General features: G+C 33.4%; 1 protein-coding gene across 1 annotated transcript; it reads right to left on the bottom strand.

The window, feature by feature from the left end:
• Nucleotides 1–2,055: 2,055 nt before the first annotated feature.
• On the bottom strand, nt 2,056–8,336 carry LOC129483939 (tripartite motif-containing protein 51-like). The gene is made up of 6 exons (XM_055281351.2): nt 7,923–8,336; nt 7,544–7,639; nt 5,513–5,743; nt 4,771–4,793; nt 3,727–3,824; nt 2,056–2,636 (listed from the first exon to the last, which is right to left on the bottom strand). Exons 1-6 carry the CDS (start codon nt 8,334–8,336, stop codon nt 2,137–2,139), a joined length of 1,362 nt encoding a protein of 453 aa, XP_055137326.1. The 3' UTR covers nt 2,056–2,136.
• Nucleotides 8,337–19,753: the final 11,417 nt, after the last annotated feature.

Genomic DNA, 19,753 nt, shown 5'->3' with positions numbered 1-19,753 from the left:
TACTATGTAGCCATAGAAAGGATGAGTTCATGTCCTTTGCAGGGACATGGATGAAGCTGAAAACCATCATTCTCAGCAAACTAACACAACAACAGAAAACCAAACAGTGCATGTTCTCACTCATAAGTGGGAGTTGAACAATGAGAACACATGTACGCAGGGAGGGGAACATCACACACTGTGGCCTGTTGGGGGTGGGGGGCCAGGGGAGGGATATCACTGGGATAACTACCTAATGTAGATGATGGGTTGATGGGTGCAGCAAACCACCATGGCACGTGTATACCTATGTAACAAACCTGAACGTTCCGCACATGTACCCCAGAAATTAAGTGTAATAATAAAAAATGTTTTATGTCTTAATGTTGATGTTAAATTATCACAAATTAAATTATAATATATGCATTTGAAAAATTAGGCAAAACATCAAATTCATTTATTTCAAACTTATTCTATACATTAAAATATTATATATATATATATATATATATATATATATATAATACTCTTCTGCATGAAAAATGCTTATAGTTTCTCTCCTTGATTTCAATGCTTCCCATATCTTATCCTGGTTAATTTTTACGTTTCCTAACCATTACCTTCCAAAACATTATTCAATATTCTAACTTCTAGTATCAATTAATGGAGTTCACAATTTATCTGAATAAAACACTGTAATATAACATTTGTGTGTTTCAATTATTTTCTTAAACTTCTCTTTGAGATTCATTCATTTGTTGCATTTTGGTGTTATCTCTGTTTTGTAAAATTCTTTTGTATGATGAGATCACAATTTATTTAGCAATTCTACTGTTGATGAATATTTATTTTGTCTCCAATTTGGAGCTACTATAAAAATTGTTGCAATTATCAACATTGTGTTTATCTTGAAATACACATAGGTAGTCTGTGGAATATATTTTAGAATTAGAATATCTAGCCCATAAGGAATGCTCATAGTCAGTTTGCCAAAAAGTATTTCAGTTTACACACCTCCAGCCATGAATAACTTTCATTGATTCTTTATCTTTCACAACACACAATATTATGTGTCTTTAAATTTTGCAAATTTTATGGAGGCCTGTAGTTCAACTTATGGATTAATTTTTATTATTCTGAGGACTAATAAAAGTAATCTCTTTTTCATATTTGTCCAGATATTTATGCCTCCAATTTTATGAAGTACCTGTTCAAATATTTTCCCAATTTTACACTGGGTTCATTTTCTTTTATTTATTACATTCATTAATCACATGTATTGTATTTTATTGCATATATGTTGAGATAAATATTTTTCTCCACTCTTGGTTTGCGTTTTAATTCTTGAATGGTATATTTTGAAACACAGACATCATCATTTTTGATATAAACTAAGTTTTTCTTCTTAATTGTTACTTTTTTGTCCTGGTCAGGAGATCTTTCTGTATGAGAATATTTTACTGTGTTCCCTTCACCTTCAGAACATGAATCCATGTGGAAATGCACTGTATATGGTTTGAGGTAGGGGTCAGTATTCAGTTATGTCCATTTGAATATTTAATTGATTCAGCATTGTCCTGATCCCCTTGTAAATTTCACTGTAGAACAGCACTCTAATAATGCATGAGCATTTGAATATAAGATGAGATTTACAAAGATAAGCACAGCATAGGAGGTCAAATAAGATTACCTCAAAGTATAGTTTCATAAATAAAACACATAGATAAGTAGAATATTGTTAGATGAAGAGAAAGAAAATATTTCCAGGTTACCATTGAGTCTTTTTACTCCAAGGTTTTTCATGAAGTCCAAGATCTCTACTTTCTTCCATTGGTTTTAACTTCATTTAGACAACTCTCTTACCTATTATTTCACTTTGTGACATTCGGAAATAATTAAAAACCAGAGAATATATTCTATGCCATACATCATGGGTAATGATTTTCCAAAAATGATTAAAAAAGGAACCAATACACACAGTTTTATTGTTTTCACCATATTTAATGAAACACTATAAATGAGTTTTGATGACATTAGAATGCAACTAAAGACATTAAATATAACCTATTTGTCCTGTTTGATGAGGTGCAAAAAGGAGGGCTTTCTTGGATAAACAGGTTCCCAGAGCATATAGACACATTTCTGACTTTTCTCTGGTCAGAAGTGACTACAGCAAAAGATAGGCCTGAGAGGAGGTGAGAAGGAGCAATTAGGGATGGTGTATATCAGGGAACTTTGATCAACATCAACAAAGCTCATGGTTCTACCTTCACAATCCAGGAATAATCCTACTGTGCTGGTAGGTCTTGGAACATATTGCACCACAAGTGGGGAGGTGGTAAAGAGACTGCAGTGAGTGTCCTCCTTAACACATCCAAGAAGAAAGAGTCCCTCCTCTCCATCTGTCTTGTCATTCTGTCTCTTCTCTTTCCAATAATTGTTACAGACTCCAAAAGCCCAATTCCAAGAGTCTCGCACATGAACCTCCCAATAATATTTGCCAGATGTGAAAGCCTGTGCCCCCCATACAAGAAAACATTCGGATTTTGCAGTGATATGGGGATCATCTTGAGGGTCACATCCAACATTCACGCTTCTCACATCTCCACACAGGAAGATATGACTATTGGCTCTTTCATGCTGCAGAGTAAAATCAACTGCAAAAATAATTTAGAAAAGCATAGATACATGTAATTATTAGAAATTAGAATTCTTGAGTGAAAAGTTGTTCTACCAAGAATTTACTTTACCAAGAAATTTGAAGTTACAAAGACAGGAGAATTGTGACTACAACATTTAATAAAGTATAAGGATGATTAATATTCTCTATAGGAAGAAAAAAACCCTAAAAACAGACATTGAAAATTTATTGAAAACTTAAAAATAGAGAGTTGAATATAAGACCAGCCTGTTTTAATCCAATCTCCAAGATAAACGTGAAATATTATATGCCCTGAATGCCCTTTAGCTATCAAGGTCATTATTATTAAAATATTTCTTGTTCTTAAATACTAGTGATATAATTTTGGCAAGAATGGGAGGATTTTAGCTTACTCAAGCACTGCTCTAGATAACTGGATAAAAGTCCATATGTTCAAATTATAAGTGGTAACTTAAGGCAGATTTTTGCAAAATCTTTTACCAGTCACTCTGCAGACATCCCTGCTAGCTCTAGACTGAACGTGAATTTTGGATTTTACTCGTAGCTCTTCATGTTGTAACTAAACTGAAATTATCATTTCTATTTTCACTTCCTATTTACATAATAATTTCTTCTTTCTTTTTACGTGTTAAGTCAAAATTTTACATTATATCAATAATATGTATTTATTATAAGAAAATACAAATACTCCATCAAACTGCAGTGAACTCCGTTCCCCAACGAAATGTGTTTAACAATTCAAATGAAATACGGTAATGTAAAATTTTTATGTGACCTTGGATTATTAAGCTTCCTTCTGAGCGTTGTTCCATTTATTCAATTTTTTATTTCTTATGTCATTCCATTTACCCAATATATAACTCTATACATGTGAGCCCAGAACATATTTGTTTTGCACTGTGTTTTACTCTTCATGTTATAAATTGGACTATAAGTAGAAACACAGATATAAAAGGGTTGCATAGCCATATGGTTCACTTCCTGCTGAAATGAAATAAAGATTTGGTGAAGGGTAAAGTATTACCCCCGTGATTCTAACAAGAAGTAATACACTGTGAGAATTCTGCCAATGGGCTGACACTTACCTCTGAATCCACTGAGCATGTCCAGCAGTCCAGTGATGGGCCCTGCACTGAGCTCTGGATTCACAGGCTCAAACACTTGCAGCAGCAGAGACTCACACCTGCAACGAGAAAGACACAGTTACCACATGTACAGCCAAAAATACATAAAAATCACTACTTTTATTTAAAAGACGTTTCATGAGAATCCCTTTAACCCACACATTTGCTAATTCCAAAATTATCATTTTCTTTTTCAAATTCATTCTTATTCACAGTTCCTGATTTTCAAGCACGATGGAAAAGTCTATCTGAGCGAGAATTCATTCGGATCTTTCTTCGTATTGCTCCAAATTAGTAAGGATCATTAGTCTTAAGACTAGGAGAATATTCAAAAATGAAATTCTGGGTTCCAGACCTCACCAGAAATTCCTGAAATCACTGTCTGCAAAAGTGGGGTTATTTTTAAGACTGCTGCATCTGTTGCTTCCTTCTCAAGGCCAGGGTGTTGAAACTTGCTCCAGGCAGGGATATCTGCCTTTTATAGTTGAGGTTCTCTGGAGGCCTACACGGTTCAAACATTCCGAATAGTTTGTTCATCTATTTTTCAGAATTATATATTTAAATATAAACTAGAAATCACCAACACTTTTCACTGCTAAAATACTTTCCCCTTTTCTCTCTGGCTTCCCCTGGTTGACTTTGTAGCCATGTAGTAAATGTAATATTTTCTCTTTCAGATATGAAGGCTTTTGAGCAATAAACAGGCAATTAGGAATAGAGATGCTCACTTCCTTTATTTTTCTTTCATTTATTTCTGGTTTTCTTTCTTATTTATTTATTTATTTACTTATTTATTTTTGGTTTTGCAGAACTTTCATTCAACTGCTTAACAAAATCATTGAGTATGGCAACAAAATAGATGACTACATGGGGTGGAGGATGGAGCAAGTACAACCAGCACAAGGCAGTATCACTATCTGAATCAATTATACCTTTAATATCAAAGTTCCTGCTTGATATTTGTGGAAACTGAAAGCATCTGCTAAAATCTAGGTATGCACTCACCTGTGTAATACGTCTCCAGATGCCTGTAAAAAAAAAAAAAAGAAAGAAAGAAAGGCTTAGTGCTTTCCACAAGATGAATCTTCCACTAAGTTCAGTGTGAGATTTGGAGACAGCTTCTGAAGATATAATTTTCCTACAATGTTCCCTCCTGGAAAGCATTTTCTGTTTCTTTTCTCATGAAAATCCCAGTCTATCATATGTCATGAATTAATGTCCTCATAAAGTCTAAGTCTTGAAGAAGTTCTTTTTACAAGTGAAGGGAGAGGAGGCCCACAGAGTCTATGCTCTGCGGTAACCATAAAGAAGCAACTCAGTCATCTTCCTTTAGCCCTGTTACCAAAATGAGTGGACCCCAAAATAATGTTAGTGGGATCCTAGATTCCCCAAATTCTCCATCATGCCATGTCTCCAAATTAGCCTAACTGCCAGTGAATCACTTATTTTATCCACTTTCAAAAATCCTAAATACATCACTGACTTTTGATGGGAAATATTTCTTGGGGCTGTCTGTTACCTTGGCCATTCTACAAAGTTTTGTTGCTGGTGGATAAAGTAGGAGGGACCTTCGGCCTGGTAGAATCACTAGGAGAGGTTATACCCTCCCTACCAAGTAGTATTAGTTATCGAATCGTGTTTTTGGAAACAAATCATGCAAGTAAAGGGGGAGACGGATTTCAGGAGAGAGGAAAATACCTGTGCATGTGAATGTTCAACATCATGATACCCCATGGTCAGTCCGTACCTGGAGTAGCTCCACATCTGCTTTATGGCACATTTGCTTCAGATCCTCATACATTCCTCTTAAAAGCTCCCTCAAATGTTCCATTCTGGCTTTGCTTTCATGGAGTTGCTGAAAAATGTCCTCGCCCTCCATTCGCAGCCTCTCCAAGTGGTGTTGCTCTTCTTCATGGAGAAATGCAGGCATCTTCTGATATTCAGCTCTGATTGCTTCTATCCTTAAACTCACATAATCCTGCAGTGACAATTAGTCAAAATAGAAATGTTTTATCCATCTTCTCTTGAATTTCACTGATTCCTCTTAGCATTCTGAATACCCAATATTTTAATCCTTAATCTTGTCTATTCTCAGATTCCACAAAATTTTATTCCTTTCCTTTTTTTTCTGTACTAGTATCAACATAGTTGTTTCTGCCCAGTTACATTTACTTGATTAATGATATAATGTTTTCTAAGACAGGTATATAAAAATGGATTTCTCTCTTCCACACCACATTTAAAGAAAGAAAACACAGCTCTTGCATAAGAATCAAACTATCGAGTTATATTGACTAGGTAAGAAACCATTATTTCTATTTTGGAGAATTGGGGCAAGTTATGTAAAACCATTATATGAGAAATGATGACATGACCACAGACTAGCATTGTCAACTCAGTGCATTTCACCCAGCATAACATATTCTAATAAGGTTTCATTTATTCTCCTCCAAACCCACCCTAATGGGCAACATGGACTTCTTTGTGGTTCCTCAAAACCCGAAATAAATGCAAATTAAATATTACTGCCCATGTTGTTTTCTATACCTAGAATTGTTTTCGTATATATATATATATACATATTTCTCATATATGTACTCATATATATATTTCTCAAATATAGGTATATATCGATACATGAGGAATATATATGTGTATCTGTGTGTGTGTGTATATATATATTCCTCATATATATCCATATATATATACACACCCAGATACACATGTATATTCATATATTTATGAGGAAGAGGAAGGCAAACAGGAGGATATATATATTTCCTCCTGATCAAGATTTTGTTTCCGTGTGAATTTTTCCATGAGCCTTTTTTCTGACCACCCTATTTAAAACTCAAACCCTCATCCCCAGTCCCTGGGCTCTGTGCTCCTTTTCTACTTTGCTGCTGGATTATTCTCCAAAGACACTACTACACTCTAACACATCATGTACTTCACATATCTGCATGGTGACCATTTGCTTTTCTCATTTCCATTGCAAGATTTGTGTGTTTTCTTCTTTACTCCTTAATTTTCTAAGTTGATATTTGACATAGACTAAGTACTCATAAGATATCTTTCGATCAATTAATATTAGAATAAATTAATGAATTAATATTAGATATCATACCCTCAATATACACATCCACAAAGAGAAAACCATTTCTAGAATTCTTCCCAAGTCCTTAGAGTTCTCCTTATATTAAATACTAGTTCCCATATTTCTCACATATTTATGTCTTCATCAAGTCTACATTTCTCACCACTTTTCCCATTATGTGTTATGACTTATTCAATATTAATTAGTTCTGATATTTCATTTCATGCTTTCCCTAAGTTTGTGCTCTTGCTCCTTCCGCCTGAAATTTAGCTCACATTTCAATATACTTGCCCACCAAGATTCAAATTCATACTGACTCAGCCTTAGAAAGGTCACCTGAAATTTCCATGACTGATAAATAACTCTCGTGTCCAGAATGTATCCAGGCAGCCCATTGGGAACAGTGTGAAATGGCCCAGTTTCTTGTATTTGTTGGGGTATTGCTGTAGGTTTGTATGGAAACAGATGAGCATGCTTGGGTAACATCTGTGGTCTGATTAGAAATCCTACCAAAGAGTCACACTAACATACATAAAAAATTAGTGTGTTTTTTTCTCAAGTGTTTTATCCTTGTTTATTGAATTCCAGAAACATTATGGGTTGAGATCAAGTTCCTATTTTAAGAGTCACCCATTTGTTCACTATAAGTTCCTGGAGAAGATAGAGTAATATGGTACTAACCTTCCAGCATCTGGTTCTGGTAGTTTCCATGCTCAGTTTTCTGTGATTTTCACAAGCTTTTTCCCATAAAGACTGCATTTTTTTTAGGAGCTCCTCCTACAAAAGAGCCATGAATTGAAGCACAAGTGAAGACAATAAAGTATCATTCACACTCTGATATACGAAGGACCCAAAATGAGAGACAAATTCGCCCACAGAAAATAGAATTTCCTTTGTTTCTCCTCATGTTTGTCAAATCTGAGAGGTGTGAAGTCAAGGAAGCTCATAACAGACATGCTTAATGGGGCACAGAGATGGCATCATCCAATCACCAAGGAAATAGACTTACAAGAATTTCATGTGTCCTGTATAGAAATAGATCTTCATAGGCATCACTTACCCGGTGTTCGTCAGCAGCCCGCTCAATGGGACAGTGTCTGTGATTCCGGTGCTCCTGAGAGTTACTGGAGCACAGCAAACAGAGCAGGCTCTTGTCCACTTCACAGAACATCTTCTTTGTCTCTCTGTGCGTCCCACATATTTGCTCCTCAGAGCCAAGGAATTGCCGGAGACTGGCTTTTCTGGCGATGGAAGCCATCTTCTTCAAACAAATGTCAGTTTTGAGGTTTCTCTGCCGTGTTGTCTTCTTGCATTTAGAACACTGAGCAAGAACTGCGATGTCTTGCCAGTGGAGGTAGAAACAGGGCCGGCAAAAGCTGTGCCCACAGTCTATGGTGACCGGGTCTATGAAGTAGTTCATGCAGATGGGACAGGTGACTTCCCTCTGGAAGACTTGCAAGATTCCAGAATTCATATTTCTGAAGAAGAAAGAGCAGCATGTCATTTTGGGGTCGGGTTGGAGAAGATCTGTGAACATGCGGTGATATGTGATAGCTATATTTTCTTCTTGACAGTGCTCATTAAAGCAGAACAAACTATTTCCTCTGTAACAAAAATGAAAAATGCATACACAAAGAGAGTCTTTAGGCTTTATAGCAGACACTACTGACTAGATGACTCACAAACTCTTCTACTCCTAGTTCCTGCCCATAACATAATGCAAATCTGTTCAAAAACCTATTCCCTGGATGTCGACATGGAACTCGGGTTTTAATCTTAAGTGGTCTAGAATAAAACACGGTTGTCCCTATTTCACTTTCAAATAACTACTGAATGACTATGGGAGAGGAGTAGAAAACCTACGTTGGGTAACAAAACATGAGAACATGGTCAGAGAGCTGTATAACATATTTTTAGAGAGAGGGACCCAGAAGCTGGCTCTTTAAAACAAAAACAACCCGACAACAAACCAACCGACCAGATAAAAAAAAAAAGACAGCAATTAAACCAGTCTAGGATCACTAGGAGATAAAATAAATAATGAAAAATATTGGGTTTATTTTTCTTATGGCTTAAATTAACTTCTTCTTTGGGCAACTCAAACTATGAACTGACATACGGTCAGTTTTTTAAAAACTGAAATATATATAATTACATTACTAGGGTATTATGGTTAATTTTAGGTGTTGACTTTACTGGATTAAATAATACATGGAGAATTGGTAAAGTATTTTTCTGGGTGAGGCTGTGAAGCTGTTTCCAGAGAGACATGTAAGTTGGTGAGCTGAGTGGGGAACAGCAGCCCTCAATGTGGGTGGACACTATCCAATCAGCTGGCAGCTCAGACTGAAGATAAAGGGCAGAGAGAAGGCAGTTTCCTCTCTCTCTCCTGAAGCTGATTCTAACTCAGCCAGGATATGGGAATTTCCAGGACACTAGCTTAATGACAGCCTATGTTCAACTTCTCAGAATCCATAATCAAGGGAACAACTTCCCCTAGTAGACTTCCTCTCCTGTACAGTGTCATGAGGACAGATATATGATCTGAGGGATACATTAGACAGTTTTGTTATTGTTTGATCATAGGGTATACTTACACAAACCTAGATGGTATAGCCTACTACACACCTATGGTATACTGTACAGCATATCGATCCTAGGCTGCAAAACTGTATGGTATACGATAGGAGACTGTATAACAATGGTAAGTATTTTTGTGTATATATAATATATATATAGATATATATATATTATATATATTGATACATATTGATATATTTTTAAATATTTATATATATTTATATATTTATATATTTATATATAGATATATACTTATATATATTTTGATATATAGATATATACTTATATATATTTATATATATAGATATATATTTATATATACATTTATATATGTTTATATATTTATATATATATTTATATATATTTATATATATATATATTTATAGATATTTATATATATGTTTATATATACATATATATTTATATATATTTATAAATGTTTTTATATATATTTATATATATTTACATATTTATATATTTTATATATATATTTATATATTTATATATATTTGTATATATTTATATATATTTATATATTTATATATATTTGTATATATTTATATATATTTATATATTTATATATGTTTATATATATATTTATATATTTGTATATATTTATATATATTTATATATATTTGTATATATTTATATATATTTATATATATTTATATATTTATATATATTTTATATATATTTTTATATATTTATATATATTTTATATATATTTGCAGTTATATATTTTTATATATATTTATATACATTTATAAATATTTATATATATTTATATATATTTATATATTTGTAAATATTTATATATATTTATATATTTATAAATCTTTTATATGTTTATATATTTATATATATTTAGAAATATTTTTATATGTTTATATATTTATATATATTTATATATTTTTATATATTTATACATTTATATATATTTATATATTTATATATTTATATATTTTTATATATTTATATATTTATATATTTATATATTTTTATATATTTATATAGTTATATTTTTATATATTTATATATATTCATATATTTATACATTTATATATATTTATATATTTATATATTTATATATATTTTTATATATATATTTATATACTTATATATATTTATATATTTATATATATTTATATATTTATATATTCATATATTTATATATATTTATGTATATTTATATATTTATGTATATATTTATATAGATTTATATATATTTACATATTTATGTATATATTTATATATATTTGTACATATACTTATATATATTTATATATATTTGTGTATATATTTATATATTTATATATTTATACATTTTTATATATTTATATATTTATATATAGATATATATATATTTATAAATATTTATAGAGATTTATATATACTTATTTATATTTATATATTTATATACATATTTATACTTATATATTTATATACATATTTATATGTTAATATATTTATATACATATTTATATATATTTATATATTTGTATATATTTATATATTTATATATATTTATATATTGATGTATATTTATATATTTATATATATTTATATATTGATGTATATTTATATATTTATATACATTTTTATATATTTATATATGTTTATTTACATATATATTTTTATATATATTTATATATATTTTATATATATTTATTTATATATTCATATGTATTTATTTACATATATTTTTATATGTATTTATATATATGTATTTACATATATATTTTTATGTATATAGTTATATATATTAATATATATTTATATATTTTTATATATATATTTATATATATATACATATAAATATATATATAGTTATGTACACATCCTGTGTTTCTGTCTCTCTGGAGAACCCGGACCAATATAAACTGTATTCCTTGCTTTGGCAGTTTGAAATCCTTTACCTTGCTCTGTTTTATAAAAACACTGCTGAATTTACGTGCCAAAAGTGAAAATTTAAGAATTGCAAATATTTTTCAGATTTCATCTGAGCCATTTCAAGGAATTTTTCATAGTTTCATCTGAGGTTAGCCTCAATTAAAATGACAACTAGTATCAAATCATTCCTTATATAATTATCTGCTAAACAATTGTGTTTTGATTTCTAAGCTAGGGTATTTTCGAGAGCATTCGTATTTCCTTTAGTATCACAGTTTTTAACTCATCATTGCCTCAGTAACTTATAATCATGTCTAAAAGCTTAAGGTTATGAAAGCACAACAGTTACAGTATTCAATAATTATCTCTTTTTTCTTAATTCAATGTACCAATATTAGTACATGCAGTACACATATAGATGTTTTAATGTGAATTCCATATATTCATGATGCATACAAACCTATTGTGGCAAACACTAGATATCTAAAATTTTTCAAAAATATATTAAACACTTTTGGAACCCACAAAATGACAACTATTAATAACCTCATGTCATAAAATGAATAGCAAAAATATGAGTTGCAAATAAGATCATTAAGTTTAGACAGTTAGATATTTTTATCACTGTAATTTACTATTTGGTAAAGGGAGAGACAAATAATTTTCTTCATGTAAGTCGCACTCACCCCAAGTTTCTATGAATGTTTCCCGCAGTAATTCTTCCAAAAAAAAAAAAAATTCTTTTAAGTACTCCCCAAGATCAGGAGCTCATTCCCTGCAGAGTTGACTTTCAGAGATCACCTGAATGCAGTTAACACTAAGTGCTGTCCTCCTCTGGAGAAATATGAGCTTGTCTCTTCTACGTCCTTTTATGTGAATCTTTGAAGACCACACCCATCTCTTTGGTGATATTTAGGGTATTAAGAAAGGTGGAAATCCCAGCACTTTGGGAGGCCGAGGCAGGCGGATCACGAGGTCAGGAGATCGAGACCACGATGAAAACCCGTCTCTACTAAAAATACAAAAAATTAGCCGGGCGTGGTGGTGGGCGCCTGTAGTTCCAGCTACTCGGAGAGGCTGAGGCAGGAGAATGGCGTGAACCTGGGAGGCGGAGCTTGCAGTGAGCCGAGATCGCGCCACCGAACTCCAGCCTGGGTGACAGAGCGAGACTCCGTCTCAAAAAAAAAAAAAAAAAAAAAAAAAAAGAAGAAAGGTGGAGACAGAGATGATTAGGTTTATGCAATATTTAGCACACACCTTTTCATCGCTGATTACATTAGCATCAGACTATCAGTGTAAAAACCACTGCCTGAATGAGGCATATCTGTCATCAATCTTATCAGAGTAAACATGCTAGAAATTAATTAAAATTGATTAATACTGTTTCTTGAGTTTCTTCCAAGGCACAAGCATTCCTCCAAGTGCACATTTATCTATTTATGCCAAAGAAAGATTTACCCTCTGGAGTGCAGTGGCACAATCTTAGCTCACCGTAGCTTTGAATTCCAGGGCTCAAGTAATCCTCCCACTTCAGCTTTCAAAGTAAAAAGGACTAGAGGTTTATGCCATTGCACCTAGCTAATGTTTCATTTATTCATCAAAAATATTTTTAAAATTCTTGGATGATTACATGTGCTACAGTGACCAGGTGGATTAGAATTAGATTTGGTTTAAAACGATGAAAGAATCCGGCTGAAGGAGCAGAGTGTTGGTTGTTAATTAGCACATGGATCAAAGGAGATTACTGATGTGTTTAGAAGCCACAACATTGACAGAATAAATCCAGAACTAACAATCCAATTGTAGATCTCTTTACTGTGGTATTTTCTGTCATTTCTGCTCCATAAGACATACCTTAACCACTTTGTGGTGGTATCTGCAGTATTCTATTTTAGTCTAAATAGCATTTTCTCTCAAATGCCTTCTGTTTCTCTCTCCTTCATCTTCCCTCCCTTCTTCCTTCCAGCTGTATCTTTTCACTAGAGAACACTAGTAGAATGTTCTCCCAAATTTCAGATTTCAGATACGCATCTGTAAAATAATCTTATGTAGACACATTTTAGTTGCAACTGAATACTTGGTTGTTTTCATAAGTTGACAGCATTACTACTGTCCTCCAAAAAACGGTTTCCCATTTCCACAGCTAATCTCATCTTTGACTCTGCCATCCAAGGTTTTTCTATGCCAATCTGGAAGAATCTGGAAAAATACTTAAAATACATTTTAAGTATTCATCATTCACATGTATTGTATTTTATTTTATATATGTTCGGGTGAATATCTTTCTCCACTAATGGTTTGCATTTCAATTCTTGTATCATGTTTTTTGAAACACAGAAGTCGTCATTAATATAAACCAACTAATTTTTTTAATTGTTAATTTTTGTCCTGGTTAAGAAATCCTTATGAGAATATTGTATCATGTTCCCTTTACCTTCAGGACTTCAATCTATTTGGAAATGACTGTGTGTGTTTTGAGGCAGGAGTCAATATTTAGTTACTTTTTAAAAAAAATTCAATTAATCCAGCGTTGTTCTGACCACCGAGGCTGGGCACGGTGGCTCACGCCCGTAATGGGAGCCCTTTGAGAGTCAGAGGCAGCTGAGGTGGGCAGATCACGTGGTCAGCAGATGGAGACCATCCAGGTGAACATGGTGAAACCCCGTATCTACTAAAAAATACAAAAAATACAAAAAATTAGCTGGGTGTGGTGGTGGGCACCTGTAGTCCCAGCTACTTGGGAGGCTGAGGTGAGAGAACTGACTGAACCTGGGAGGTGGAGCTTGCAGTGAGCCTAGATGGCGCCACTGCACTCCAGCCTGGACAGCAGAGCAAGATTCTGTCTCCAAAAAAAAAGCAAAACTAGGCACTAGACAATAAGTAAGCATTTTAAATGTATGTTTTGCTAAAATAGAAATAAAAATAAAAACCTAGGCCAGGCAAGGTGACTTAAGCCTGTAATCCCAGCATTTTGGGAGGCCAAGTCAGGCAGGTTTTTTGAGCTCAGGACCTCTAGACTGGAGACATGGCAAAATGTCTCGATAATCCCGTCTCTAAAAATACATATATAAATTAAAAAAAATAGGCCCAGCACGGTGGCTCACGCCTGTAATCCCAACACTTTCAGAGGCCAAGGCAGACGGACCACAAGATCAAGAGATGGAGACAATCCTGGCGAACATAACGAAACCCTGTCTCTACTAAAAAAAATAGAAAAATTAGCTGGGTGCGGTGGTGGGTGCCTATATTTCCAGCTACTCTGGAGGCTGAGGCTGAAGACTCATTTGAATCTGGAAGACGGAGGTTGCAGTGAGCCAAGAGAGCCGCTGCACTCCAGCCTGGCAATAGAGCATGATTCCATCTCAAAATAAATAAACAAATAAATAAATAAATAGCTGGACATGGTGGCCCATGATTAATCCATAAACGTATGGATTACGTTTAAATTAATTTTAAAAAAGAAATGGAGCCGTTTATAAAACTCAGAAAATGAGATCATTTCATCTAAAAATAATCAAGTTTGCAGATGAATTAAAGTCCCCAAATTTTGTTTTGGTTTGTAACCTAACAGTAGCTCCTACTCTGAAAATTGTATACTTACCTCAGAAATATATGTATGTTCTCACCAAAGCTTGCTGTCGAATAGGATGAATTCAGCTCAGGAATGAGAGTCTCACAGTGCAGTGCTGGTAGCTTTTGGAAGTCTCCAAGGCCAGTTGCAAAGCTACTCTGTGGGCTCTGGAGAATAAGGAGCTTGGCTCCTGAAGTGTCCGTTAATAAATCTCTGAAGACCACACCCCTGTCTTCCAACTGCTTGCATTTCACAGGGCGTAAGTGGGTGTTAACATAGATGATTAAGTTTCTTCAAAACAGAAGTTTTATGTTTATTTATTTATTTATTTTGAAAGGAGTCTGGCTTTGTCGCTGGCTATTTTTTTTTTTTTTTTCATTTTTAGTAGAGAGGGGCTTTCTGCATGTTGGCCAGATTTGTCTGGAACGCCAGACCTCAAGTGATCCGCCCGCCTCGGCCTACAAAAGTGCTGGGATTACAGGCATGAGCCACCACACCCAGCCAATTAATTCGTATTATAATGTAAGCATTTAATCTAAGAACACCATTGGTATTACAAGCTAGAGCCACTGGGCAAGCTTTACTTTTTGAATGTCATATTTTGACTTGTTGATTTGTGTTTCTCACCCTACAACTTCATTAGCTCTTTAAGTGCAAGAAAATCTGTCTCCTTTGTTCATTTCTGCATTGGCTTAGAATACTTATTAAGACACAGTAGGCAGTTGATACTTTGAAGAAAAAGGTATTGTAAGTAATATCCTTAAAGACATCACCTTTAAAGACACAGGATGACTTATAATATGAATAATTAAGCTGATGATGTCTCTCTCTGTCTTTCACACAGAACCATTTGATTTCTTTCTTAGTGCTAGAAGTGTCTTTAATATTGTCTGTTTTTGGCCGGGCGCGGTGCCTCACGCCTGTAAACCCAGCACTTTGGGAGGCCCAGGTGGGCAGATCACGAGGTCAGGAGATCGAGACCATCCTCCTGGCTAACATGGTGAAAATCCGCCTCTACTAAAAAAAAACATAAAAAATTAGCCTGGCGTGATGGCAGGCACCTGTAGTCCCAGCTACTTGGGAGGCTGAGACAGGAAAATGGCGTGAACCTGGGAGGCGAAGCTCACAGTTAGCTGAGATCACGCCACTGCACTCCAGCCTGGGCGACAGAGCGAGACTCCATCTCAAAGAAAAAAATATTGCTTGTTTTTACTTTTCCATCAGGAAATCTGTACTCCTTTCAGAATATATATGTACTTTCATTTCATCTCTTCTCTTAGCAGTATTCATTTTATGTCCAAATCAATAAATAATCAATACAGATTCTTCAGCTGTGCATTTAGGCCCCATCTTGAACTACTCTATGCTACCTTTTCTGCTACATCTCTAAGCACTGCCTCTCTCATGATATATGTGTAAATTACGTATGTGAACTATAGGGAATTCCAATAGTATGATGGTTTATCTTGCATGTAGTTTCTAACCCCACTGCCCCAATTTACCTGCCTGAAATTCTCAGGAATTTCCCATTAATTTTTTTTGTAATGTTACTTTAATTTTATTTAGAAAATGAAAGAGAATATAGTTTTAAAACTTTTTACTTACACATGCTGTTGATCCTTGAATAACACTGGAACTATGTGAGTCATTTATAATTGGAGTTTCTTCTGCTTCTGCCACCCTTGAGACAGCAAGACCAATCCCTTGTCTTTCTCCTCCTTCTCAGCTTAATCAACATGAAGATGATGAGGATGAAAACCCTTATAATGATCCACTTCCACTAATTATATTTACTATTCCTTTAGTGATAGCAAATATGTTTTTCTTTTGATTTTCTTGATAACATTTTCTTTCCTTTAGCTCTCTTTATTGTAAAAATACAGTATACATATAACATATAAAATATGCATTAATCAACTGTTAACATTATCAGTAAGGCTTCTAGTCAACAGTAGGCTACTGATAGCTAAGTTTTGAGGAAGTCAAACGTTACATGTTGATTTCTGACTTCATGTGATCTCGGCACCCCAACCACCACGTTGTTCAAGGGTCAACTCTAAGTTTATTAAATTTTTTTTATCATTCAAGTAATCTGAGAATCTCTTTGTGAACATTCAAAGACTTTATCTTTCTGTGAAACCCTGTGTTTATCTCTTGTAATAATTATTGCATTCCATAATGATAGTGTATTTTCTCATACCTATTAATACTTTATATCATTCCCCAGGAAATGAAAAATATTTTAGCTGAATATGTTGATATTAGCAAGAAATCCTAATAAAAAGTTTTCTTCCATGTTGAAATGATTAGATGGAACCCTTTTGCTATTGCTCTGCTGCTCACAGTAGCATAACAACTTATAGCTTGGTAGCGCCCATTGCTCTAGTTGGTACACTGAAGCATATGCTTTTCTGATAATATTGTGAATTATATTAACCTTTTTGAAAGTGATAGTTATGTATTGCTAAAGTGTCCAAGAGCTGTCACAAAGTTCTATACTTTATTTTAGTATTTTCATTTCTTGAATTATTTCTTAAGAAAAAGTCTCAATTTTGGAAAACAAAGACTGCTTTGAAAAAGACTTGAGTTCTAAAATGATAATAGCAAGTATTTCAAAATAACCTGTTCCTAAGAGAAGAGAAATTGCTAGGTAAGTTGATATTCACCAATTTGAACATTTTATGATAGGTAGAATTGATTATTAGAGGCCTGGCACGGTGACTCATGACAGTTATCCCAGTACTTTGGGAGGGCAAGGCAGGCAGATCACCTGAGGTCAGGAGTTTGAAACCGGCCTGGCAAACATAGTGAAATCCTATCTCTATTAAAAATACAATAAATAAATAAATAAATAAATAAATAAATAAATAAACAAACAAACAAACAAACAAAAATAAAAGACTAGCCGGGCGCTGTGGCAGGCACCTGTAATCCCAGCTACTCAGGAGGCTGAGGTAGGAGAATGGCTTGAGCCCTGGAGGCGGAGGTTGAGGGGCGCTAAGACCCCGCCACTGCACTCCAGCCTGAGCAACATAGTGAGATTCCGTCACAAAAAAAAAAAAATCGATTATTGGAAATACAATATAAGATATTTATAACAAAATATGAAGTAAGCAGAAAGGATGTAAAATTGTAAATGTAATTTCATTAATTTTATTTAACAAATACAGGAAAAACTTAAAGGGAGTTAATCAATTAGTATAATAATTATGTTATCTTCAGGGAAATATAGGGAGAATTGTTTCCTTATTGTTTACAATTCTTTCTAATTTTTTATGTGGGTAAAAAATCAACAATGAGCATGAAAATTTAAGCAGATTTCAAACATGGCATATTCCATGAAGCTGATTTTCTATCTTTAAAAGAAAAATGATGTTTTCGCTCCCTGACAAAATGCCTCATCATTTGAATTATGGCTTGTTTAGGACACACTTTTTCTTCCTTGAGTATTTCTATATTTGTTTCATTTTCTCCAAATGATAGTAAAGATTCAGTCTGTGTCTCTATATGATGTTTACAATTCCTGAAACACCTGAGCAGTGAGTTGCACGTAATAATAGTAACCTCTCACTAAGTAAATTAAGCTGAATGTTGAATTTCTCAACCAAAACTTTGAAATCTAAGAAAGAGACATATCTTCATCCTGCTTTTCTTGTATGACTTCTTTCCCCTGTATCAAAGGATACAGGGTGTTAACACATGATACAGAGAAAGAGAACTGTGTGTGCCTGTGTGTGTATTTACATATGTGTAGCCACATCAATTTTTGTATTTGTAGGAATGCCTTCTTGTGAATTTGATTCAGAAACCCGTAGCATTCTATTGAAATTATATTTCATTTGATTGTCTCATCTGTTTATGGGAGCTGTTAACAGGTATTCTGTGTTTCATTTATCATACACTATTACAAAATCTGAGTTCACGATGCTAAATTCATAAACGTTGAATACTGCTGAAATCCAAATTATAGGGGTTTTCTTATTATAGGTTATTCCTATTTTGCTTTTGTCAACAGGGTGCAGTTGAAAGAACAATATGGAGCTCCCATTTCATCCTAAAACTATCTAGTGTGAATTTAGGCAAGTTATTTAACTCCAGGTCCTTTGTAATCTCATCTATGAAATAGGGCTACTACCCTGCCCAACTTGCACAATTGCTCTGAAGATTAAAAATCATGTATTGTATAAACATTCAAAACAGTAATTGGCACATAGGAAGTGATCAGCCAGTTCTAAATGCTAACTGCTAGTAAAACTAAATTATAAAAAAGTAAGACATAAAGTAGTGAATATAATAATTAACACTTTCTTAATGTAATAATTGTTTCTCATTAATTACACTGTGACAGAATTGGTATTTGAATTCAGTGACTCATTGTTCATCTACTCAGAGCTTGTTGATACACTTTCAATTAGATTGAATCATTCATATTGCAATAGCAACCCCATCACGCCTTTTGGAATGTAAGTTCTGTGAAAGCAGGGAGTGTTTGATTCATAGCAGGCATCCAGATATTGTAGAAAGACAAATAAACACCATGTTTTGTTTTCCTAATAGGTTTAGCTTTAAAAATAAGAATATTGTTAGTTATCACTTGGCAAATATTTATAATTTGCCAAGCATCTTACTAAACATTAGTAGATTATCTTATTTTTATGTTGATATTACTTCTGTGAGTACATTACTAGGATATCTAAGGTGAAGAAATTCTGGCCTATATTTGTATATCTGGGTTTATCCGTTAATTATTATTCCAATGTAAATACAATTCACTACCATTTTTTCCATTGGCACGTGCAGCTGTTTCTGTGCTTTCATAAGCCTCAGCAGAATAGCGTTTTATAAGATTT

Source organism: Symphalangus syndactylus, chromosome 6, assembly GCF_028878055.3.
Source record: "Symphalangus syndactylus isolate Jambi chromosome 6, NHGRI_mSymSyn1-v2.1_pri, whole genome shotgun sequence".
Classification (NCBI taxonomy): Eukaryota; Metazoa; Chordata; class Mammalia; order Primates; family Hylobatidae; genus Symphalangus; species Symphalangus syndactylus.
This window is presented reverse-complemented; position numbering and strand designations above follow the sequence as displayed.

Bases quoted from the DNA above. Each gene is read 5' to 3' on its own strand.
- LOC129483939 (XM_055281351.2), bottom strand. From the start codon at position 8,336: ATGAATTCTGGAATCTTGCAAGTCTTCCAGAGGGAAGTCACCTGTCCC. The intron at 7,640-7,922 runs GTAAGTGATGCC...GCTCTTTTGTAG, and splicing joins GGGCTGCTGACGAACACCGG to GAGGAGCTCCTAAAAAAAAT. The intron at 3,825-4,770 runs GTGAGTGCATAC...TTCTCGTTGCAG, and splicing joins TCTGGAGACGTATTACACAG to GTGTGAGTCTCTGCTGCTGC.